At 41.3% G+C, this 27025-nt stretch overlaps 1 protein-coding gene across 1 annotated transcript in view; it reads right to left on the reverse strand.

Annotated features, from left to right (window-relative positions):
- Positions 1 to 27025, reverse strand: part of ldah (lipid droplet associated hydrolase) — a 325214-nt gene that overhangs the window by 16246 nt on the left and 281943 nt on the right. The window contains exon 6 of the mRNA XM_063036663.1: positions 11025 to 11107. Within this exon, the coding sequence (XP_062892733.1) occupies positions 11025 to 11107 (83 nt within the window). The remainder of the gene's footprint in view (positions 1 to 11024; positions 11108 to 27025) is intronic.

Here is a 27025-nt window from a genome sequence, read left to right on the forward strand (position 1 = left end):
TAGCAGTTCTTCCACTCTGAATGAAGTGGCTTTTCTGGCACGGGGTTAGTGGATCAGGAGCAGTGGCTCGTTTTGGATTGCTGAATTTTGGATTTACAATAGAATAGGGATTGAGAGAAAAGGAAGATAGTCACTTGAATCTATGTGGGAGTACAAGTAGAGGGCTGGGATCTGTGCTTTAAGTAGAATGGGTTTCAAGCAGATGCTGTGATATGGCTGCAAACCAGTAGTGACAAGAGAGAGTAAAGAAGCCCGGTTTGATGTGGGGCCCTGCAATCTATACTGGAAAATTTCTACAGTGGGATATACAGATGGTGAAGTTTGCACAAAATGAAAGAGTCTCAGGAAACTGACCGTAGTACAAAACTTTCAAAGTTGGGAAAAATAAAGATTGGCAAAGGAATATCCAGCACAAATTGAATAAGTCATAATTGGCTGCACATGTACAAAACTTTAACAGTAACATTGCTTATATGTATGCATTTTGTAATAGGTACAGTACATATCATCACTAAAAAATACTGCAATAAACAATCTGTTGGTCAATATAACAATTACATAAATAATTGCTTTCTTCACAACAAATCATAATACCTTTTATAAGAACATAAGAAAAGGGCTAGGAGCCGGTCACTTGCTACTTTGAAACTGCTCTGCCATTCTTTAACGTCATGAGTGATCTTCTAACTCCAGCTCATTTTCCTGGAGTTCCCGAACTTATATCTCTCGATTCTCCTAATGTCCAAAACTCCATTGGACTCTGTTTTTAATCAACTCAATGACTGAACTACAGCCTTCTGAAGGAAGGAATTCCAATTCTCATTTCAGTCTGAAAAGGCCTATTCCTTATTTTAGACTATTACTCTTGGTTCCATATCCTTAGCCAGGAGAAACAACCAGTCTGTATCCAGATGTTAAAATCCTGTGAGACTTTTGTGAGTTTCTATGAAATCTCCTGCCATTCTTCTAAACTCTGGAGAACATAAACTGAGTCTCCTTAATCTCACCTCATATAGCAAAATTGCTATCTTTGGAACCAGTCTACAGAATTTTTGCTGTAGACCCCCTTCTTGGTTCAGCAGTCTAAAACTGATTTGTGTGCACTTGGTCCTTATGAATGTCAGCATCATCCAACTTCTCACCACATATAAAATATTCTGCTGTTATGTTCTGTACCTGTGTACATGTGCTTCCATTAGACTCCTTTTCCCACAATTTGGCAACATTATTTAACATGCAGCCTACTGGTAAATCAATCTTCAAAATTCAGATCTGAATATTCTACAACTCTTGATAGAATTTCAATATATAATCAAGGCAAGCAAGTTTTCCTTGTGGTTTTCCAGCCTAAATTTTATCCTTCTTTTAGACTTACTTATGATGTATTCGGAAAAGTATGAACTTACATGGTTTCTTGTTGAACAATGGGGACCAGTAGAGCTACAAAGCTACAAAGCTATCTTTCCTGCTTTTATGCTCCTTTTAGGGTAAGGTGGGCTCAGAATTATGAAGTACAGCTGTTTATATGATCAGCTCAGATGGGTGGAAACAAGGGATTTACTGAGCCTTCAGAGTGTAGGGATGTGCAATTATGATTTTTTCAGCTGGGAACAACCTTCCACAGTTTGATTTTGGCATTCTTATACTTTTCATTTCATGACACAAAAGGAGCCCAATTGGCCCATTGAGTCCATGCCAGTTCTCAAAGTAATCTCATTAATCTCACTAGGGCGCCATGGTAGCATAGTAGTTAGTGTGACACTATTACAGCTCATGGTGTCGTTCCACAGTTCAGAATTCAATTCCTTTGCCATCTAGAAGTTTGTATATTCTCCCCTCCGTGAACTGCGTAGAGATCCGCACGGTGCTCCAGTTTCCTCCCACAGTCCAAACTTGAATCTGTTAGTAGGTTAACTGGTCACTGTGAATTGGTCTGTGATTAGGCTCAGGTTAAATAGGTGGGTCGCTGGTCAACATGGCTTGTTGGGGTGGAAAGGCCTATTCCACGCTGCATCTCTAAATAATAATAAATTAATCCCATTCCTGTACATTTCCCCATAACCTATTCTCTTGTTGTGTGTCCTTCAGCTCTCCCTGATTCTCCTAGGAGAATTACAACAGCTGCTTAATCAACCAAACAGTATGTCTTTTAGGGGTGGGACCAAAATGGAGTATCTGGAGGAAAGTCACTCAGAGCAGGGACAATGTACAAACTCTGCACACAGCGCTGGTGGTCAGGATTGGACCTGGGTTGCTGAAGCTGTGAAGCCGAGGCAATATCTGTGGCACCACTGTGCCACCTTGGCTTTCAAACATCCACCTTCCCTTAAATGAGGTCATGAGGTCATTTGAAAAAGACCACCAGTTGACCCTTGACAAAAAGATTCTGACAGTAGCAACCAAAATATTCATTCCTGCATGCCAGTGGAGAGGGCTAACTGAATCCACACAGGATGGATCAAAAGGAAATCAGAGAGGACTTAAGCAAAATGGATCCCACCAGAACATAGCAGCAAAACTAATTGTACAAGGTCTTTAGAGACATAGTGAGGCTCAAGACTCCCGACTGCCTCATCCAAATTACAGTGTTTTATGTGGTTCAGGATGCAGGCTTTGCCAGGTAGCTTGGCTCTCAGCCACTGGAAAAGTTTAGCACAGGGTATGCAGTGTAGGGGCTCACAAACTACAAGTGATCAGCCACATTGACAGAATGGCTTTGACAGCCAATGTGGTCACAAGCATTCAAAAGCACCCTGGACCTTCCGAAAACGCAGAAGATGTCAGAACAATTAAAATTACCTGCAAAAATTTACAAGATGAAAACTATAAAAAATGCACATGGACTTAAAAACAACTAAAATATTTAAATTACTCGAATAAGTCAAATGAAAACCTCTACTCACCTTTTCCATTCCTTTTAACAGGACTACTGGCCATTTATTTTCTAGCCTGAAAGCTGGGATATCTACAGAAGTCAATTGGCACAGTGCAAGTATCCCAGAGCTAGTGCTGACTTTTGGCTTATGCCTGGGAATTGGCTAGTTATGGGATTACTGTCGACAGGTTTCGTGGGTCTCAACAGATGTGATCTACTGCACATATGCATGTGTATTTGAGGGAAACAGGAGAGGAACATCATGTACACTCATCATCCCAGTTCACTAAGCACTCACTGTCTCTTCCTACTTATCATCACATTCCATCACCCTGTGGTAGTTCTGGGGGAAAGGACAGGAAAACACAAAGAACAGATGTGTATTAACTCCCCACAATTAAGAGGATGTAGTATTGAGAAACATCCCAAAACTATAAATTGACTTACGCAAAAAAAAAATTCAAAATTTAAAAATTCAATGCAGGCAAACCACTGAAAGGGACTTCATAGAAAGTTGTTGCCCAGAAGGTGAACTTGAGATTCATTTTACATTTATCCAGACACTTTCTTCAGGATTGTTTAATTGTTGGAGATTTAACTGAAAATTATGTTTCCCTAACTAGCTCTTTTATTTTTCTGTTTTTTTTAAAGATACTATATTTCCCTCCAGTCTTCGCTTTCTAATATAAATTTAGCTTAACATTTGTAGTTTTAACTTTTACGTTTATATTTTGCATGTCACATATAGCACTGAAACAGGCCATTCAGTCCAATTCGTTCATGCCAATCAAGGACGTCAATCAATGCTAATCCCATTTTATTGCATTTGTTCCACATCCCTCTATTCCATTATCTCCAAATGTTCTTTTAAGTGTGTTTGTACTTGCCTCTTCTACATCCTCTGGCAGCTTATTCCATATTGTCACCGTTGTCTGTATGAAATACTTGCCCTGCGTATCTCTATCGACTATTTCCTCGCAACCTTAAAACTATGCCCTCTAGTTTTAGACTCCCTACCCTGCAAAAATGGTGGATAGTCTGCCCTATGTATGCCCACATATCTCCATAAGGTCACTACTCAGCTTCCTGTACTGCAATGAAAAATTTAGTCTATCCAATTACAATTGTTACTAAAATCCTCCATTCCAGGCAACATCCCAGTGAGCCTCTTCAGCAGTCTTTCCAGCACTACCGCATTTTTCCTATAGTGCGCTGACCAAAATTGTAAACAACATTCCAAGTATGGCCTAAAACAATGACTTATATAGCTGCAACGTCAAGCCCAACATTTATTCTCAATTTGCCTGACTATGAATGCAAACAAGCTAAATTTCTTTTTCAATAACTGCCTATGTCATCATTTTCATGGAGCTCTGAACAAGGTCCCCTCGTACATCAACAATTTTTAAGGTTCCAGCCAGCATGAGACTACCCATACGTACAAGTCCTGCCAGTATCACAGGACCCAAAATACATTACCTCACACTCATCTGCCACTGCTCTGCCCAACTTTCCAGCTGATCTACTTCCCTCTGTATGCTTAGGCAACCATGCTTGCTAATTACAACTTCACTAATCTTTGTGTCATCAGCAAACGTACTTACCAGACCTTAGGGATCTCATCCAAGTCACCTGATAACAACAAAAGGTTCAGCACTGATCCCTGAGGTTAGAGACTTCCAGACAGAAAAGCAACCTTCCACCATTACCCTCTGCCTCCTATCACTAAGTTAAATATGGATTTAGTTTTCCAAAACATTTCAGATGCACATATTGCAACTTCCTGGACCTGTCTACCCTGTAGGTCCTTGCTAAAGTCCACAAGTACCAACTTGCCTTCATCATTTTTCATAGAAACCTCATCAAGAAACTCAGCTGGATTTGTGAGGCAAGATTTCCCATGCACAAAACCAGAATGGCTCTCCCAAATCAGTACCTACTATATCTTTCCCAATTATAAACCCAACCCCTAAAGTATTTCCCCCCAATAGTTTACTTACTACAGACATAGGCCTACTGCCTGTAGTTTCTTGACTTATCCCTACTGCCCTTCTTGAATACATGAACAACATTTCCTATTCAATGCTCCATTCTTCCAGTACTTCACACTCAGCTAAAAATGATGCAAACTTTTCCATCAGAGCTCTAGCAGTCCTCTCCCTTGCTTGCAATATCTCCTTGGGACACATTTCATCAGGCCCTGGGGATTTGTCTATCTTATATCTCTAACCCTTACTCTTTCCCAATATACACACATTCTAGACTATTAGCATACACCTCCCTAATCTCCATCTTCCTCCTGGTGAATGCTGATGCAAAGGATTCATGCAGAATACCACACATAATCCCTGGTTCCACACAAAGACTCCCCCTTTGATATCCTCTTGCTTCAAATATACATGGAATGCTGTGAAATTCTCTTTATTTCTGATGGACAGGGCCATTTCATGCTCCCTTTCATCCTCCTGGATGCTTTCTTTAGATCTCTCTTATATCCCCTATAAACCTCAAAGGACTCACAATACAATTTCCTATATCTGACATATGCTTCCTCTTGTTTCTGATCAAATCCTTAATTTCCATTGTTAAGCAAGCTCCCTAGTCCCAAAGTTTATTTGCCTCTTGCCATATAGGAACATGGTGACTGAACTATTACTCCTCACCCATATGGGCTGTGTCGTACGACATGGGTGATCATGGCCCTATAACCATGCTAACTTTGGGCAAATTTTTCTTCAGAACTGGTTTGCCATTGCCTTCCACTAGTTAGTGTCTTTACAATTCGGGTACCCCCAGCGATTATCAATACTCTTCAGAGGTTGTCTGCCTGGCATCAGTGGTTGCATATCCAGGACTTGTGATATGCACCAGCTGCTCGCACGACCATCTATGTAACCCTGATCATGGTGCTACACCTTGCCCAAGGGTGATCTGTAGGCTAATGGTGGGAAAGAGCGCCTCACACCTCCTTAGGTAGACATGTATCTCCACCTCGCCACCCAAGAACTCTTAGTGTTTTGCTTTAAAAATGTGTCCCACTGCTGTTTTTCCCTCTTGCAGCAGCTCCCAATATACTTTTACCAGTCATTTCTTGTAATTGAAATCAGCACTCCTTTAGTTTTAGAACTTAATTCTGTGTCCAATTTATCCCTTTCAGTGACTACCTTAAATCTTACTGAGTTATAGTCACTGTTCACAAAGATTTTCTACAGAGACACTGTTGGATCCGACTGTTTAATTCTTAGATTAGACTGTTTAATTGTTACTTTCTTTGTAGTTTAACAATTAATTAACTGCTTGTATTTTAAGTAGTTCTTATATGCAAGTAACTGCCTAGTAAGCTTCTAAGTGGTCACAATATATATATGCAGTTGTTTAGTGTTTTTCCCTAGTGGTTATACAAAGTATAATTCTGGAAGCATTTCTTTGCACTGCCTTATTTGTATAGAGGGTATCTCATTGGTTGACTCTCATCTACAAATTTGAATGACATTTCCTTATAGGTACAAAATAGCTCACCTCAAAGTAGTGTTGTTTTCGCTTTATCTCTCTCTCTCTCTTCACTTAGTAGACCTCTATCACTGTTCATTTCAATTTATCTATGTTCTATTAATGATTAAAACAATGGTGAAGTTTGCGCCTCTTTCCTGACTTCTGTAAAAACCTTGGATTAAAACATCAGAATCCAACAAACACCACTCATTTCCCTAAGGTTGAGTACAGTTCCCTTCCTAGTAGGACTCTCTACACACTGCTATAAAAATTTTCCTGGATGCACTCAAAAATTTCATCCCATTTGGGCCCCTTTACGCTAGTCCCAGTCAATATTGGGAAAGATCACCAACTACTACAATCCTAACCCTTTTGCATGTCGCCACATTTGTTCTTCCAAATCCTCCTGACTATTTGGAGGCCTGTGATTTAATCAATCAAAGTGATTGCCCCTTTCTTAAACCTTCCCTGAGTATTGCTGTAATTTTTTCCCTGATCAACATTGCAACATCTCCTCTCCTTTTGGAATTCCCCCATCACACCTGCTATACCCAGGAAAATTGAGCCGCCAATCCTGTCCTTCCCTCAGTCACATTTCTGTGATGGCCATAATATCATAATCTCATGTCAATCTATGTTCTCAGTTTATGCATTTTAGCTGAAAGTCTCCTTGTATTAAAGTAAATACAGCTAAGATTACAGCTCTCATATGCCTCCCCAACCATCTCTGGTTGCACTGCCCATGAGACTTGCCTGCTCCATTTACTACATATGCTTCCTACTGCATTCGGGTTCCATCTGCCCGTGTCTTTAGCTTGAATGGAAAATCTTCCCACCAGATTAGTAGTCCCCCTCTAGTTTAGGTGTAAACTGTCCTTGTTCAGGTTATCCCACCCAGAAACAATTACAGCTATCAATATATCTGAAGCCTTACCCAGCTCCAGAGCCATACAGTTAGCCATTCTGTCTACCCAACTCTAAACTCACGACCTTGTGGCAAAGGGAGTTATCCTGACATTATTGCCTTAGAGGTTTTGCTTTTCAGCTCTTACCTAACCCTCTAAATTCCTTTTACAGGACCTTGTCTCTCTCTTTACCCATGTCATTGGGACTGCCATGGATCATAACTTTCGGCTACTCACTCTCTCCCTTCAGAATGTTGACCCTGGCACCCTGAAGGCAACACATCAACGTGGAGTTATACTACTAGCCTGTCTGACCCCATCCCTCCCCTACCATACTATTAAGTCCCTTATCACTCTGGCTTGCTGAGTCCTTGCTGCTGTTAGATGTGGTGCCACTGACCTGTGTTCTGCTGCTTTCCCCTGACAGGCTATCCCCTCAACAGTATTCAAAGAGGGCAATAGCCATGGGTATTGTCTGCCCGCCATTCCTGATAGTTATGCATCTATCTTTCTGAACCTACAGTGTAACCAACTCCTAGCTACAATGCTTTCAGTCATCCACCACCCCAGCTGATCCATAGGGACTGGAAGGATTCCCCAATCTGTTTGGCGGAAGAACTTTTTCGTCGTTAGCTGATCACAGATGCTACTGACCCCCTGCACCAGGTAGGGTGAATGGCTATATCGAACATCAATGCAGCTTTGCACAGAAAATCAAGAAGAGACAGTTTGGTGAATGGTGACAACAGCTTTTGAGTAAACAGAAACATGTTAATGGCAAGCAATAATTTTTGAAATCAAATAAATACTGAGCACATTCTAGAAGAATGAAAGATGGGTAAAGTGACTCTAAATATTGCAATACATGTTGCTAGCAGGGTTATTATTATCAGCATAAACTAACAGGTACAATATCTTCAATAATAATAGCAATTTAACTTAACTTTGGGCAAAGTTTCATATTTTACCTTTACATTTAATTATTTACTGGCCATTCCACTGCACTAGATCTAATGCTAGTGAATTGCAGAAAGAATACTACATTTTTATGTCATTAAAATTTCACTGGCGTCTGAGCAGCAATGAGTAGAGTATTTGGCATAAGCATTACTGTTAAATCTCCAACCTTAATATAATCCTGAAGGAATGTGAATGCACAGCTGTAAAATTAAGTTTCCATGGCAGGTTGTTTGATAACAGTTCACCAACATCTGAATGTACAAGACCTCATTTCATCTGGCATGTTTCCTCAACAACTAAAGACGAATACCTGTACACCATTCCCCTAATTGTGAGCAGCTCTATTTCAATTGTGCAGGTAGTGAGAGAAGGATTATGAGTGCATGCTGTCCCTTTATATAACTCATCTATTTGAATCTGCATCAACTACATAAAACTACATAATAGCTGCAGCATATAAGGGAAGAATAAAGAAATGTGATGATAGTGGATAACACTGACAAAGACCTTACCTTGGCCTGTCATAATTAGCAAACTGTGGTGTGTGCTCAAATTTCACAGATTTTTCATAGTAACTTCTTAGATAGAATCCATTAAATGTTAAGTACTGTATTAACTGGAGGTCTTTTACAGATTCTTTCAGAGCTGGTTAATTACAATGAGGATGTGCCTGTCTCAAAGCTGCCCGTGTTTGTCTTAACAGCTGAAATGCTGAACAACTTTTCTTTTAATTCATCAATAGGTTTGCCAACATTGAATGCAGGAAGTTAATTCTGGAGACACAACAGCTAATCAGCAGGCAGCGATTACATTTTAAAATATACATTCAAGAAGGTACAGAATCATGTTTCAAATCCTAACCTAAATGTGCTCAAATCTAGCAAAATGATAGCTCCTGCAACATTAACTTACAATGAGAATCGTTGCACACAGTCATTTGACAGAGGGCACTTCTGGGAGTCCCCATTAGTGTTGAAGATAAATGTTTCAAATGTAACAGTACAACAGGAGAGGTACAGAGCAAACTATTTACACAGAGAGTGTTGGGTGCTTGAGATGGTGGTGGAAGTAAATACAGCAGAGGTAATAAAGAGGTTCTTCGATAGGCATATAAAAGGACTTTGTAGGCAGTAGGAACTAGTTTAATCAGGAATTTAATTGTGTTGGCGCTTAGCCAAGTGGTTAAGACATTGGTCTAGTGACCTGAAGGTCGCTAGTTCGAGCCTCAGCTGAGGCAGTGTGTTGTGTCCTTGAGCAAGGCACTTAATCACACATTTCTCTGCGACGACATCAGTGCCAAGCTGTGTCGGCCCTAGTGCCCTTCCCTTGGACAACATCGGTGGAGAGGGGAGACTTACAGCATGGGCAACTGCCAGTCTTCTATACAACCTTGCCCAGGCCTGCGCCCTGGAAACCTTCCAAGGCGCAAATCCAAGGTCTCATGAGACTAACGGATGCCTATAGGCATTTAATTACTAGTTTAATTAGTTCAACACAACATCATGGGTAGAAGGCACAAACACGAGGAAATCTGCATATGCTGGAATTTCAAGCACATAAAAACACATAAAAGTTTCCAGTGAACCTGCTTCTGTACTGTATTATTCTATGCTAATAGAATTAATTGAAGGGGCTAACACACCTGGTTTACCTGATATTCATATGATACTCTTTCAGAACAATACAGTCTTAAGGAAAGCCTGCACTGAAGTTTTCTAGATTAGGTTTTGGTACTGGATGGGTAATGAAAGGAATATTTGCTTCACCTTGGCAAAGCGGTGATGGGAAGATCAATCCCTAATTATGATCTGGCCACATTCCATTAAAACTGGCAGGCTGCTTATGTTGACAGGCAACTTGTTGATTGTGATGAGGGTTCAATGTTTGAAATTTCCTTTATGGACCAAAGCCCAGAAGCATCTCACTTAATGAGCAAAGCTGTTTGGTTGAGGGGGTCCAATGATAGGGTACAGGGTCAAAACTTTTCTGTGGATGGAGGCACTTTGCTGCATTCAGTAGGGCTTTACTAGATGTGGGAGAGCTTGCTGCTGTTACCGAATGGTAGCAAACTATTATTTACCTTAATGAACAATAAATACTCAGATAAAAACTTGCTAAGAAGATGACTGAGCAGTAGAAGTTAGTAGACATGGCAAAACTCATGTCTGTGTATAGTCCTTGAAGAAAGATGAGAAGACTTTGATACAAACCTTTCTTTCCCTTATCACCAGCAGTCCATGATCTGCATTAAACAAAACCTACATTTATTTGGTAGTGGGGGATTAGAGCTTGTCAGAAGAGACTATGTTTTCATTTTTTTCAGAATAATTCAAAATGGACCTGTATTTAGCTTAGGTTGCAAGTATTATAAAAATCTGTGACCCATTAATCTTACTTTGTTTCCTACATTACTTGCACTCAATAGGCTAATAAAGTCTGTACTTTGTCTTGATATTATACATGATACCGTATGCTTTCCATCCAGCACTATACATATCTATCCATTAAATGATACCATGGACACATTTAAGATGTACTTTGAGTGGACATGCATACCTTCGAATTGATTTTTAACATACAGCTTCATGAATCATCTCAGCTGTTAAAGAATTATTCAGACTTTATGCCGGAAAAGTTATCCCAAGAATTTCTTACTATGAGGATTCCATAATTGGAGCAGTCCAAAACTTGATGGGATGGTCAATTTGGAACAACGTTTTAACTTGTATTTGAAAGATTGATTTCAAAATTAAGCCAACGGAATTTGGATTACAAGCCTGAAACAGCAGTACCTTATTCAAAAAGCGCTTTATAGTGGAATTGTCCCTTTGCACAACTTGCATCATTTCCTGGCTTCCCATATACATGGCATTAGCTGTAGATAGAAGAGAATTCTCAAATGAGCATGTGATCATGATATTAGACAGAACACTTCAGAAGAAGTTCTTTTATCATAAAAACAATAGCAGAACTATTTCATTCTCAATGTCAGCATAGATGGAATGAATATAGTCTTCATTAAAACACTAGCTCGATTACATCTATGCTGGGGCTTTTTCCTCACCATCAGTATGGAGATATAGGATAATACAAAGGAAACATTCAAAAATATTTAACAAAAATTCAGCTAGACCAGAGCAGTTTGTAATCTGGAAAGACCATGGCTCAGGTCTTGCTGATACTGGTCCGCTGCCCACTGCTATTGCCTTGAACAACTGAACCCAGTGAACTCAGTTTCATACCTACCCGTGGAAGGTCCAACATGCTGGCCTAAAGCTGACCAAATTCTAGCAGTGTGACATCAGTAATATCTGGACCTACAAAGACACACTGAGGGAAATTCATGCCCAATGTTACTAACTGTCCAAATCTTTACACAGAACATAGAACATCACAACATAGTATAGGCTCTTCAGCCTACAATGTTGTACCAACCCTTTAACCTATTCAAAGCTCAATCTAATTATTCATATACCTATCTAAGAGTTTCATAAATGTCCCTAATGTATCAACCTCTACCACTATCCCATACAGTGTGTTCCCTTCACTGACCACTCTGTGTCAAAACTTACCTCTGACATCTCCCCTATACTTCCTTCCAATCACCTTAATATTGTGCCCCCTTGTATTAGCCATCTCATAGAACATAGAACAGTACAGCACAGTACAGGCCCTTCGGCCCACAATGTTGTGCCGACTATCAAACCCTGCCTCCCATATAAGACCCCACCTTAAATTCCTCCATATACCTGTCTAGTAGTCTCTTAAACTTCACTAGTGTATCTGCCTCCGCCACTGACTCAGGCAGTGCATTCCACGCACCAACCACTCTCTGAGTAAAAAACCTTCCTCTAATACCCCCCTTGAACTTCCCACCCCTTACCTTAAAGCCATGTCCTCTTGTATTGAGCAGTGGTGCTCTGGGGAAGAGGCACTGGCTATCCACTCTATCTATTCCTCTTATTATCTTGGACACCGCTATCATGTCTCCTCTCATCCTCCTTCTCTCCAAAGAGTAAAGCCCTAGCTCCCTTAATCTCTGATCATAATGCATACTTTCTAAACCAGGCAGCATTCTGGTAAATCTCCTCTGTACCCTTTCCAATGCTTCCACATCTTTCCTATAGTGAGGCGACCAGAACTGGACACAGTACTCCAAGTGTGGACGAACCAGAGTTTTATAGAGCTGCATCATTACATCGCGACTCTTAAACTCTATCCCTTGACTTATGAAAGCTAACACCCCATAAGCTTTCTTAACTACCCTATCCACCTGTGAGGTAACTTTCAGGGATCTGTGGACATGTACCCCCAGATCCCTCTGCTCCTCCACACTACCATGCATCCTGCCATTTACTTTGTACTCTGCCTTGGAGTTTGTCGTTCCAAAGTGTACCACCTCATATTTCTCCGGGTTGAACTCCATCTGCCACTTCTCAGCCCACGTCTGCATCCTATCAATGTCTCTCTGCAATCTTTGACAATCCTCTACACTATCTACAACACCACCAACCCTTGTGTCATCTGCAAACTTGCCAACACACCCTTCTACCCAGGTCAAAAAGTAGAGGTCCCAGAACAGATCCTTGTGGGACACCACTAGTCACAATCCTCCAATCTGAATGTACTCCCTCCACCATGACCCTCTGCCTTCTGCAGGCAAGCCAATTCTGAATCCACCTGGCCAAACTTCCCTGGATCCCATGCCTTCTGACTTTCTGAATAAGCGTACCATGTGGAACCTTGTCAAATGCCTTACTAAATTCCATATAGATCACATCCACTGCACTACCCTCATCTATATGCCTGGTCACCTCCTCAAAGAACTCTATCAGGTTTGTTAGACACGATCTGCCCTTCACAAAGCCATGCTGACTGTCCCTGATCAGACCATGATTCACTAAATGCCCATAGATCCTATCTCTAAGAATCTTTCCCAACAGCTTCCCCACCACAGACGTAAGGCTCACTGGTCTATAATTACCCGGACTACCCCACTACCTTTTTTGAACAAGGGGACAACATCCGCCTTCCTCCAATCCTCCGGTACCATTCCCGTGGACAACGAGGACATGAAGATCCTAGCCAGAGGCTCAGCAATCTCTTCCCTCACCTCGTGGAGCAGCCTGGGGAATATTCCGTCAGGCCCCGGGGGCTTATCCGTCCTAATGTATTTTAACAACTCCAACACCTCCTCTCCCTTAATATCAACATGCTCCAGAACATCAACCTCACTTATATTGTCCTCACCATCATCAAGTTCCCTCTCATTGGTGAATACCGAAGAGAAGTATTCATTGAGGACCTTGCTCACTTCCACAGCCTCCAGGCACATCTTCCCACCTTTATCTCTAATCGGTCCTACCTTCACTCCTGTCATCCTTTTTTTCTTCACAAAATTGAAGAATGCCTTGGGGTTTTCCTTTACCCTACTCACCAAGGCCTTCTCATGCCCCCTTCTTGCTCTTCTCAGCCCCTTCTTAAGCTCCTTTCTTGCTTCCCTATATTACTCAGTAGACCCACCTGATCCTTGCTTCCTAAACCTCATGTATGCTGCCTTCTTCCACCTGACTAGATTTTCCACTTCACTTGTCACCCATGGTTCCTTCACCCTACCATTCTTTACCTTCCTCACCGGGACAAATTTATCCCTAACATCCTGCAAGAGATCCCTAAACATCGACCACATGTCCATAGTACATTTCCCTGCAAAAACATCATCCCAATTCACACCCGCAAGTTCTAGCCTTATAGCCTCATAATTTTCCCTTCCCCAATTAAAAATTTTTCTGTCCTCTCTGATTCTATCCTTTTCCATGATAATGCTAAAGGCCAGGGAGCGGTGGTCACTGTCCCCCAGATGCTCATCCACTGAGAGATCTGTGATCTGACACGGTTCATTACCAAGTACTAGATCTAGTATGGCCTTCCCCCTGGTCAGCCTGTCCACATACTGTGACAGGAACCTGTCCTGGACACACTTAACAAATTCTACCCCATCTAAACCCTTGGAACTAATCAGGTGCCAATCAATATTCGGGAAGTTGAAGTCACCCATGATAACAACCCTGTTATTTTTGCACCTTTCCAAAATCTGCCTCCCAATCTGCTCCTCTGTATCTCTGCTGCTACCAGGAGGCCTATAGAATACCGCCAATAGAGTAACTGCTCCCTTCCTGTTCCTGACTTACACCCATACTGACTCAAAAGAGGATCCTGCTACATTACCCACCCTTTCTGTAGCTGTAATAGTATCCCTGACCAGTAATACCACCCCTCCTCCCCTTTTTCCGCCCTCTCTATCCCTTTTAAAACACTGAAATCCAGGAATATTGAGAATCCATTCCTGCCCTGTGCCAGTCAAGTCTCTGTAATGGCCACTACATCATAATTCCATGTATGTATCCAACCTCTCAGATCATGACCATTGTTCCTGATGCTTCTTGCATTGAGGTACACACATTTCAGCCCTTCTACCTTACTGACTTTACACCGTTTATTCTGCTTCTCTTTCCTCAAAGCCTCTCTATATGTTAGATCTGGCTTTACTCCATGCACTTCTTTCACTGCTCTATCGCTCTGGGTCCCATCCCCCTTGCAAATTAGTTTAAACCCTCCCAAACCGTGCTAGCAAACCTACCTGCAAGGATATTGCTCCCCCTCGAGTTCAGGTGCAACCCTTCCAATCTGTACAGGTCACACCTTCCCCAGAAGAGATCCCAATGATCCAAAAATCTAAAACCCTGCTCCCTGCACCAACTCCTCAGCCACGCATTCAACTGCCATCTCCTCCAATTCTTACCATCACTGTCACGTAGCACTGGCAGCAATCCTGAGAATGCCACCCTTGAGGTCCTGTTCTTCAGCCTTCTGCCTAGTTCCCAAAACTCACACTTCAGGACCTCATCCCTCTTCCTGCCTATGTCGTTGGTCCCAACATGTATCACGACTTCTAGTTGCTTTCCCTCTCATACCAGGATGTCGTGCACCCGGTCAGAGACATCCCGGACCCTGGCACCCGGGAGGCAACAAACCATGCGGGTGTCCTTCTCACGTCCACAAAATCTCCTGTCTGCTCCCCTGACTATAGAGTCTCCAATGACGACAGCTCTCCTCTTCTCCGTCCCACCCTTCCGCACCACCGGGTCAGACTCAGTGCTGGAGGCCTTGCCACCGTGGCTCACACCTGGTCGGTCGTCCCCGCTGACAGTATCCAGGACGGTAAACTTATTATTCAGCGGAATGGCTACAGGGGTGCTCTGCACTACCTGTCTGCTCACCTTCACTTTCCCCCCTCTGACTGTCACCCAACGACCTGCTTCCAACAGCCTAGGGGTGACTACCTCCCTGTAGCTCTCATCTACGACTGCCTCATTCTCCCTTATGAGTCGAAGATCATCCAGCTGCTGCTCCAGATTCCTTACACGGTCTTCCAGATCGCCCAGCCGTATGCACTTCTGGCAGATGTGACTCTGCGGGAGAGGGGAGTTCCCCCAAGACTGCCACATCTCACATGAGAGGCACATCACCGTCTCAGGAGACATTGTAAAAACTAACTGCGAACAAGCCTCTTCTCTTCTCTGCCTCTTCTCTTCGAAGCCTCTTGAGTCAAAGCCTCAAAGCTCCACTCCTGCACTGGCCCACTCACTCACTGGCCGCTTCGCTTGAGCTACCCCTCTATTTATCTGTTTGAGCTTTTCAAAATGCTTGGTCACTTGACCTCAATTGCTCAATCAGCCGCTTTCTGCTGAGTCTGAGCTATTCAAATCTTGATTGTCTAATCAACGACTTTCTGCTGATCTATTCAAATCTTGATTGATTTGATTGCACAGACCAACTGCCAAAACCTTTCGAGTCAAAGCCTCAAAGCTCCAGTCCTTCACTGGCCCACTCACTCACTGGCTGCTTTCCACAGGCCTGGGGAAAAGTTTTCTGGCTATTCACTCGATCTGTGCCTCTTATCATCTTGTACACTTCTATCATGTCACCTCTCATCCTCCTTTGCTCCAAAGAGAAAAGTCCTAACTTGCTTAATTTATCCTCATAAGACATGCTCTCAAATCCAGGCGGTAGCAATCCTGGTAGCTTTTAGAGGACTTAAATGTCTGGCATTTAAAGACAATTCAGACCTATGAAAACTGAAGTATATAACTGTTAAAAAATTCTAAGCACAATAAATAAACATCCTGAATCAAACCAAAATAATTAAAACCTTCATATTTCCTTTCATGTTCATAGATATCCAATACCCATTGAAATGAATGGGGTTTCAGATTCTTTGTCACTTCTAACCCGAGCAGTGATTCTCTAGTGTAATGTAGAGGAATTGTAGCAAAGTTTAAGTTTGGACTTTCATGTTTAACTAAGTATACATGGAACCTCTGTCTTCTTTACACTTGCCAGGAAAATCTGAGCCAATGTATTTTTGAACAAAAAGCCAAAGAAACTTGTTTTATGTAGAGGTTTGTGGAACTATGGAGCTCCCTGCCATACTTAGCCGAAATTACACTGTAGCATTTGAATAGCTGCTTTTAGCTTAGACTGTTTGAAAGAACCAGTATCAAGCCCGGCTCTACGTGGTCCATTGATCTCTGATCTATTGACCTAAATTTCTCTTCTGCGCTTTTCCATATTTATCTTGATTGTCAGACACCGGGCCACGGTGAGAGCTAACCTGCATGTAACTTCAAATTCTTGATCATAGACCAAAAGCTTGTAGTTCATCAATTATAGACAGATCAATCTTTCGATATCATCTGCCACCAAACAATGGTCTTGCCACTTGGCAATTTCATAGTTAAGAACAGAAATTCCTTTGCAGAGAACCCTGAAATAATTTTTGAAATGTTCCTTCAATACTTCTCTTACGACCTTCTTTTCTACAAAAAGGCACACTATAAACAAACTACTTTGGGGTGGTGTGCTGGTGTAGCTGTTAGTATAACGCTATTACAGTGCCCACAACCTGGGTTGAGTCCTGCTGTTATCTGTGAGGAGTTTGTACCTCCTCCCCATGCCCATGTGGGTTTCCTCCTGGTGTAACAGCTTCCTCCATAAGTAGGTAAATTGGTCACATTAAGTGCAGACATGTTGGGAAGGAAAGCCTGTTACCATGCTGTATCTTGAAATAAAATAAACAAATAAATAAAATGTGGTAAAAGTATTTGGCTCGTCAGACAAATTTTGACAAAGAGTTGCAAAATTGTAATCAACGTATGCCATAACTGTGTATGGGAGAATAAAATGACGAATACAATCATCTTCCCAATGAGTTAACTGGAAAACCAGTTACAATAACAATCATTTTCTCAATTTGTCAAAGGTAATAAACATTTCTTGGCGGGTGATAGTGTTATGTTTTGTAACTCCAAAACATAAAAATAATTGAAAGAAAAATGCAACAGTCCAGAATGTGTGTCTTAGTTTCAGTTTTACTTTAAGCGTGACTCAGGCACATCAGAAATGGTGGCATGGATGATGTATGCCATTAATGTACTCTTACATATAGTAATGCGTTATGAATTATTTTAACAATTAAGAATGCTTAATCAAATATATTTACAATATGACTCAAATATTACTGAAATAGTGTGGGCACATGGCCAAGTGGTTAAGGCATTTGATTAGCGACCTGAAGGTCACGAGTTCGAGCCCCAGCCGAGGCAACGTGTTGTGTCCTTGAGCAAGGCACGTAACCACGCATTGCTGTGCAATGACGCTGGTGCCAAGCTGTATTGGCCCTTGCCCTTCCCTTGGACAACATCGGTGTCTTGGAGAGGGGAGACTTGCAGCATGGGCAACTGCCGGTCTTCCATACAACCTTGCCCAGGCCTGCGCCCTGGAGAGTGAAGACTTTCCAGGCACAGTTCCATGGTCTCGAAGACTAACGGATGCCTTATATATTACTTAAATATTAAATACACAATAGATCGGACATTCTAAGGAACCACACTAATTTTGCCTCTTAATAAATTTACTTGTTACTTTGTAGAGACACTGAACATTCAAAAGTAGCACGCCTTTAATGCAAATAGTTTGAATTCCTTAATGTATGTTAGTGTACACCAACTCTACGCAGACATTAGCAGACTATTTTATTCCAACTTGCAAGATCACTGAGAAATTCTGAGGTAGATGTCCAACTTTCTGCCTGACCCTAAACTGGTCATGTGACTTGTCAGCCTACTGCAGAAATTTTACAATTTTCACTTTCATAAAGACTAATTTGTTCCTTGGTTGAACAGTTTAATAGAACTCCATGCTGTAAAAGGCTCCCATGTATTTCAAACTTAAATTATAGCTACAATAAAAACCTCTATACATTTTTTAAGGTAACATGTTGCAATAAGTTTCAATTCTAAGTAAGAAAGATAGGCCATTTACAGTAAGGGGTATTGTCCCTCTGTTGTGAATCTGTGTTGTGTTAGTCTGACCGTAAGTATACTCTTAAAGGTTTTGCTTCCCTGCAGTGTTTTATAAAATGGCATTTTGCCAATAGAAAGCTTCCTCTGTGGAACATTTGTTTTACATTATTGATTAGAGTTTGAAAAATCATTAAAAATATAAGTCCTGTGTCAATTAACAAAATTAAATGTGTGATGTATACAACTGAGTACATAAAGTTAACCTCAAAGTTGCAGTGTGAAATTCAGAAGAAACTATCTGTGGAAAAGAGAAAAGCAGAATAAAAGTATGGGGAAACGTTAAACAATGGCATGTCTTAAATATATGGTACTGCCAACTGCACCCATTCCTGTACTTGATTTTGAAGTAAGCAACTTAGTCATTTCCTTCTGCACAAGTTTGATGATTTATATTTTTTTGTTTTAATAGAATCCATTAGTGATGTTTGAGCAGCGGGTGTCACACTATTGAAACACCACTTAGCTTCTGTTCCACAGCAGAAACATGTCATTAGTAGCAGAATCTGTTTGTGAGCTCTGTATTGTGTTGCAGGTACCGTACAGACCATGTTGAATCGGTGGTTGTGAATAAAACAGGCTAAACATGTAAAACAGAATGTTCGGACCTTAAGCCAAGTGTTTCAATCCACTTTTAAAATGCGATTAGTATGTTTAAAGAAACAACACCTAATTTATTGGAATGCAAGTATAAACAATGGAACCAAAAATCTACTGGCTCTTTCAAACTATAATTTACTCTTGCTTCTTGGCTCATGACAACTTTAATTTAAAGTTGCTCAACTAATAACTGTATTAACTTTTGCACATCACTTAAGAAATACTTTGTAGCTCAGATCTACACTTTCTTCCACTTACAGCAATCAAACCAGAAGCAGGTACTATACTAGGAACCAGTTTAGGTAATTGTCTGAAACAATCTGGGCAATTTGCTTCATCTCTATTGGTTTTATTTGGACAAAACATATCTAAGGACTGTAAGCACCATTTACTGACAAAGTTTTGAATGTATTTGTTTAGGTGTTTTTAAATTATCGTCCTCCCCACACTTCACCTCTGAGAACTATGATGCAATTCAAATACCGTAGTTGCCATTACATTAGAAATTATGACTTATAAGACTATCCTGAATAAAATCAAACAGAGACAAAACAGAACAAGAACCTCAGCAACAGCTTTTGGTTCTGTTTCACATTGCACTCAGGGATCATTCTCCTTCTTGGAAGTTCAGATCTATGTGGTTTAATTTTGTGGTCAATTTGAATGAGGGAAAACAAATTTAAGAAATACTCTTTTAAAGAAATTAAATTGCCTTGCAATGCCGTTTTACTCATCTGGGATTTCTCTGCTCAGTGGCATGGGTTGGCTCATTCTGATATTCACTATTAATTACCTCACTGAAAGGCTTTATTATACCTCAGTTGATATTGTGTGCAATTTAATTCTAAAACAAAAATGGACAAGACTTGATAGAATTAAGTTGGTTGGGAAGTGTGAATGAAGGAATATGCATGTCTTTTAAAACTGGAGGCAACACACCCCTGGCGAGTAATCCTTGCTCATTAATTCAGCTATTTCTTTCACAATTTGAAAGGGAAGTATTTAAGGGGTGCAGAAATTAGCTCTGAATTCTTCAGTCCTAAATTGTCCATGCAGCTTTGAATACTAAGACGTTCCTGCCTTCAAGATGAGCCAATTTGTTGAAGCAAAAAGAAACCTGTTCTGGGGCTGTTATCTCCCAAATAGATCTGAAGGAAACATATATCCTACCCAGAAGTAGTCACGACAGAAATAGAATATGTTTACTCTCTTCTGAGGTGACATACTGAAATTCATTCTATCTTTCACTTTTCAAGCTTACTTGACAAGAGGATTGCTTTCTCTGTGTTTATTCTCGAGTGTCACTGTTAAGTCAGAATTTATTGCTCAACCCTAAAAGTACTTAAAAAGGTAATGACAGTTTTTTCTAAACTGCTATAGAACACACATTGAAGGTGGTCTCAGAATATCATAAATAAACAGTTACCATATTTTTACACCAGTCCTGAAAACAGTAACAATGTTTATTCAGGTCAAATGCTGTATTACTTGGAAGTGAACTTGGCAGTGATGATATTTCAATATATTCACAGAGCGTATCTTTTCTGATGGTGTTCATCACTAATTTGGGACGTTCTACCAAAGAGGTTCTGGAAAGCTATTGTAATATAACTGCCAATGACATACTAACAGCTGGAGATCCAGGAGCTAAAATACATGGCATTGTTGAACTGGATTGAAATACACTGGATGTTCCACCAATGACATGAAAAGAAATGACAAAGTTCTACAGGCTCCCAAAAGTTGAAGTTGAATGGAAAACGTGATGATGGTTTGTGGAATGACTCAGGAGGGTCAGGAACTGGTGCAGGTTTCTCAGCACTGTCAAGACTGTCTCTGGCTGACAAACCCTATTGAGATCTAAGGATGGAGGTGAACTTATCAAGAACAAATAAGCAGTCAGTGTGTGTTGTAAGTGAGACTTTAAAGGCCTCTCGGTTCCATCTCTGTGATATAGTGATTTTGATTCCATTCCATAGCGTTCTATCAAAGGGAGGAGAAGATGGCGGCGCGACGCAGCATGCGCGGCCGTTCCGAATGAATATCGAATGTGTTAACTGAGGGGCCGTGCACAATCCGGATTTGATGGAGACAGCTGTGAAAAGTGTGGAGGAACACCTGGAGTAACTTCTGAAAACGCTCGCTTTGCTGCCGCTGCTACTGTGCAATCAGGAATCTCCGGAGGGAAGGCCCCAAATCCTCAGCTTTGCCTGTTGCTGGAGCCGGGGTCGAATTCACAGCCTCATTTTCCATATTTGCAAAGTGGAGGGCACGCTATAATTGTGACCAGAATTATAAAAGGACACAAATCTGATTGTGGTAACTACGGAGGGGTCTTCTTGCAGATGGACACTTGGAAGTCATTGCTATCGTTCTTCTCTTCCTGAAGAGCTACTCCTTTCACCGCCCAAGAAACAAATCAAACCTTTCGACCTTACGAAATAGCTTGATTCCTTCAGTTGAGAGGGATTATGGAGTATACTTCTCAGCTTTGGCTTCATGCAGAAATTTACCATTTTACAACTTCTACATGATAGAATACAAGGTATAATCTTAACCATGACAGAAGAGGTGGAGCTTAGTCATGATGGCGCTAAACAAGTTGAACAAGTTAAACAAGTAAGGTTGAACAAGTTGGGTCTTTATTCTTTGGAGCGTAGAAGGTTGAGGGGGGACTTGATAGAGGTGTTTAAAATTATGAGGGGATTGATAGAGTTGACGTGGATAGGCTTTTTCCATTGAGAGTGGGGGAGATTCAAACAAGAGGACATGAGTTGAGAGTTAAAGGGCAAAAGTTTAGGGGTAACATGAGGGGGAAGTTCTTTACTCAGAGAGTGGTGGCTGTGTGGAACGAGCTTCCAGCAGAAGTGGTTGAGGCAGGTTCGATGTTGTCGTTTAAAGTTAAATTGGATAGATATATGGACAGGAAAGGAATGGAGGGTTATGGACCGAGTGCAGGTCGGTGGGACTAGATGAGAGTAGGAGTTCGGCACGGACTAGAAAGGCTGAGAAGGCCTGTTTCTGTGCTGTAATTGTTATATGGTTGTTATATGGTTAAACGGCGACTCCTTTTCTTGCATCTTTGGAAACAGCCCTATTTCTATCTTCAATATCTCTATTTTTCCCTTTCAGGGTTCTTTTGAAGACCTTGACCTGGAGTTACATGCTGAGTTTGGTTCTTTGCAGGAATGGGACCAGCTCTCAGGATTTCATCACTAGCCCTGATTCAACATGCCAAAGGCTTGGTCTAAGAGCTCAGCTCACCTTCGGAGGTCCGAGATCTCATGCCTCTGGAGGCAGGCAGATCGAAGGTCGGTGTCCTGGCAGGAGACCAGTGTGTCGTGAGAGTCGGAAGATCTATGGCTGTGTGCCCAGAGACCTGTGACGTTTGGGTACAGAGCTCGGAAAAAGAGACACAACTGACTTTTAACTTCGTAAACCAGTGAGTTGTTTGTTATGTCTCCCCTCTTGCTGCGAAACGGAGATCTCTTTCTCCCTTATTGGGGGAGAGAGAGAGAGAGAGAGAGAGCCTGTGGTATGTTGAATACTGGGTGAACGAGTAGTCTTTGGGGTACTGCAAGTCTGTGTCTTTGCTGTTGCTCTGCTGCACGTTTGAGTGCTTGGTGGTGGGTGCCGATGCTTTATTCTTGCTGGTGGGATGGAGGGGGGATCATTGCTTGCTGCCGCTTACACGCAGGAGGGAGGGGAGCTAGGGACAGTCCTCTGTTTTCATGGATGGTTGTGAAGAAAAAGCATTTCAGGATGAATAGAAGAAAAATAAGAAGAAAGCCCTTAACTCCGAACGGAGTCATCGGGACGCCGTTATGGGACAGCGTTTTTTCTAGCAGGCTTTCTTATTTCAGGATGTATATTGTATACATTTCTCTGACATTAAATGTACCTTTGAAACTTTGAAACCAATCTTGGGACAAATGGGAAAATTTCACCTTACTGCAACATAAGCCATCAAGTTCCTCCAAGCAAATAGCACTTTTGGTGCCTGAGTTCAAATCACTGAATCACGTGAGAAAATTGGGCCTGAGGCTTAAAGCCTACCAAACTTACCTTATTATGCAACACTGTTTGGTGTCAATAATGATCTGCAGTACAACTGGGACATTGAGGATATCTTCCCTTATCTTAGGTGCTCCCAGTGACAATGAACATTGATGACCAAATTCACTAGTGTACCTGCAAAACCTTTAGCTATCTGATCAAGGTCCCAAACAGCAATCCATTTCAAGATTAGGAGACGTGGAGTACCTACTGCAGGCACTTCAAAACACTGGAGAGAACCACTCACAGTTACTAGGTAACCCTCCAGAAATAGCAAACCAATGTCGATGCCCTCTCCCAGCACAACATTTCCAGCACTAAGGTCTAACTTACATTCAGTCAATTCTAATAGGGAAGGCACATCACTAATATCAGACTCCTTAATATGACACTTTATTCTAAGTTCCATCATAGCAAAAGATTTGCATATGATCAAGGAAGAGTTCAATGATGTTGTCAAAGCAGGCTTCAAAAGTTATAAAATCCCCACCAATTCATGGGAATTCCTAGTCCATTGCCATTCAAAATGGAGAATGACCATTGGGGTTGACATTGAGAATGCTGAGTCCATTTGGAAGCAGTGGTCAATCGTCCAGTGTAAATAGCAGAGTGGGCACACTGGCCCCACCAATCAACCAGCACCTGCCTACCTGCAGCTCATATTAGCCTCAACAGCAGCACGGTTAATGTTTCCGGTGTCATTAGAAAGGTCATTGACCTGAAATAGGCTAGATTTCCTGCATCTAGCCCGCCATCTGAACTTGGCCTGCCCCAAAATATCACTGTGTTTTGAATATGGAGTCCTGGCAATGTGCAATAATCCCCTCCCTTGAAGCAGTGTGGCAACGTTGGAAACAAGTCATCCTCTAAACCAAGAGATTGCCTGAGAAGGAGGAGGCCAGAACATGATGGGAGTAGACGATGGAAGAAGTGGAGAGATCAGAAGTACTTGTGAGGGTTAACAAAAAGTGTTGAGTGAGAGTAAAGGTTGCAAAGATGAGTGTATATTCAAGAGGGGAGATCCATCAATAGGGAAATTGAATGGATATTCCTGACCATCACTGGAAACCACCTCCAACATGATGAACTCCACTGTTACATGCATTGTCTCTGCCAGTTGGTTTATGTCAATAATGTCAGTGTCAGCAGGATTGTTGGGCATCATTGTGTTCATGATGTCCTCCTTTGGCTGAATGCCAAATTTAAGTCCCTTTTAAAGTCATGAGAGGAAGGTTAACATGGTGTGAATGATGAATAGGAAAGCAGTAAGAATGGAAGCTAACCTTGTAAATAATAAACATGAGAAAGTCTGCAGATGATGGAAATCAAAATAAACACACACAAAAATGCTGGAGGAACTTAGGTCGGGCAGCATCCGTGAAAGTAAATAGTCGACTTTTTGGGCTGAGACCCTTCTTCAGGACTGAAAAGGAAGGGGGAAGATTCCAGTGTATAACGGTGGGGGGAGGGGGAGAAAAAGGATAGCTGGAAGGTTTTAGATGAAGATTGAGTCTGGGTGAGTACACGGTCAAAGAGTTGGAGGACAGCGGAGATCACAGAGGAGGAGCAGTGAGAGAGGCTCTGCATTAAATGACACTTACAGTTACAAGAAAAGGTTTGGGAACCCTTTGCAGTTACCTGGTTTTCTGCATTAATTACTCAGAAAATGTGGTCTGATCTTCATCCAAGTCACCATCATAGACAAACACGATCTGTCTAAACTAATAACTCACAAACAATTGTACTTCTTCTCATCATTACTGAGTACACCATTTAAACAATCACGGTCAAGGTTCAAAAAAGTATGCGAACCTCTGAGGTAATACCTTCTACAAAAGCTACTTGGAGTCAGATGTTCCAATCAATGAGTCGAGATTGGAGGTGTGGATTGTAGAGGTGCCCTGCCCTATAAAAAAGACACACAAAGTCAAGTTACTGAAAGAGTCTGCACTTCTCAAGAAAGATCTCTTTATATGCAGCATGCCTCGATCAAAATAACTTTTAGAGGACCTCAGAACAATTATAGAGAAGCATGAAGCTGGAAAATGCTACAAAAGCATTTCTAAAGACCTAAGTGTTCATCAGTCCACAGTAAGAGAAATTGCCTACAAATGGAGGAAACTTAGTACTGTTGCTACTCTCCCTAGGAGTGGGCATCCTGGAAAGATCACTCCAAGAGCACAATGTGCAATGCTGAAGGAGGTGAAAAAGAACCCAAGGGTACCAGCAAAAGACCTGCAGAAATCTCTAGAACTTGCTAAAGTCTCTGCTTATGTGTCCACTATAAGCAAAACACTGAACAAGAATGGTACTCATGGAAGGACACCATGGAGGAAACCAATGCACTTCCAGAAAAAAAAAATGCTGCACATCTTAACTTTGCAAAGATCACCTGGATGTTCCACAATGCATCTGGACAATATTCTGTGGACAGATGAGACAAAGGTTGAACTTTTTGGCAAAGATGCACACTGCTATATTTGGAGGGAAAAGGGAACTGCACACCAACACCAAAACCAAAACCTCATCCTAACCGTGAAGCATGGTGGAAGGAGCATAATGGTTTGGATCTGCTTTGCTGCCTCAGGGCCTGAACAGCTTGCAATCACTGAGGGATCAAGGAATTCAAAATTGTAGTAAGGTATTCTACAGGAGAAAGTCAGGGTAGTGGTCTATCAGTCGAAGATTAATAGAAGTTAGCTAATGCATTAAGACAATGATCCGAAACAGAAGAGTAAATCACCAAAAGAATGGTTTAAAAAGAAGAAAATTTATGTTTTGAAATGGCCAAGTCAAAGTCCAGGTCTTAAACCAATTGAGATGTTATGGCATGATCTAAAGAGGGCTGTTCATGTAAGGTATCCCAGAAATATTGATGAACTGAAACAGTTTTGTATGGAGGAATAGTCTAAAATTCCTAGAAGCCGAGTGCAGGCCTGATGAACATTTACCAGAAATGTTTAGTTGAAATTATTGCTGTACAAGGCGGTCACACCTGTTACATGTTCACATACTTTTTCCAACAAATACATGTAATACTGGAACATTTTTCTGAATAAATAAGTAAACAAGTATAATGCTTTTGTGTTATTTATTTAATTGGGTTCTCTTTATCTAGTTTTAGGACTTGTGTGAAAACTTAATCACATTTTAGGTCATATTTATGCAGATACAGAGAAAATTCTAAACAGTTCACAAACTTTCTAGCACCACTGTATATTTGTAATGAGTGTAGGAAGCAGGAAAATTAAAAGCTGCTAACCTTGGAGTAAATATTAATGACTAGCAAGGAGATATAATAAGTGACAAAATGTAAGTGAAATCTCACCAAGTCCATAATGTTTAATTTCTTCTTACATTAGACACAGGACTTTTGACCAAAACTGCTATTAAGAGTTGCTCGGTTACTGCTTCCTATTACTGGTGGATAAGTTTACATGGAACAGTGGAGAGGAAGAGGATTTTCTTTTTATTATTCACTTGCTTTATGAGTACCTAAGTGAGTGTGAAGTATTGGGAGTCCTTCAAGCATACCTGTTGTCCATTGCTTCAATTACTCGCTTTCCACTCTTTAAAGGGTATCTCACTATTATAGGGCTGCAGGCTGTCTTCAAGCAGAACAGTTTTCTTACTCTCCTAATGAAGACCTGTTCTCATGTTGTGATTAGCATGGACATCTTGACTGTTTAATACAAATGAGATCTAACCACACAAAA

Source organism: Mobula hypostoma, chromosome 2 (genome assembly GCF_963921235.1).
Source record: "Mobula hypostoma chromosome 2, sMobHyp1.1, whole genome shotgun sequence".
Taxonomy (NCBI): domain Eukaryota; kingdom Metazoa; phylum Chordata; class Chondrichthyes; order Myliobatiformes; family Myliobatidae; genus Mobula; species Mobula hypostoma.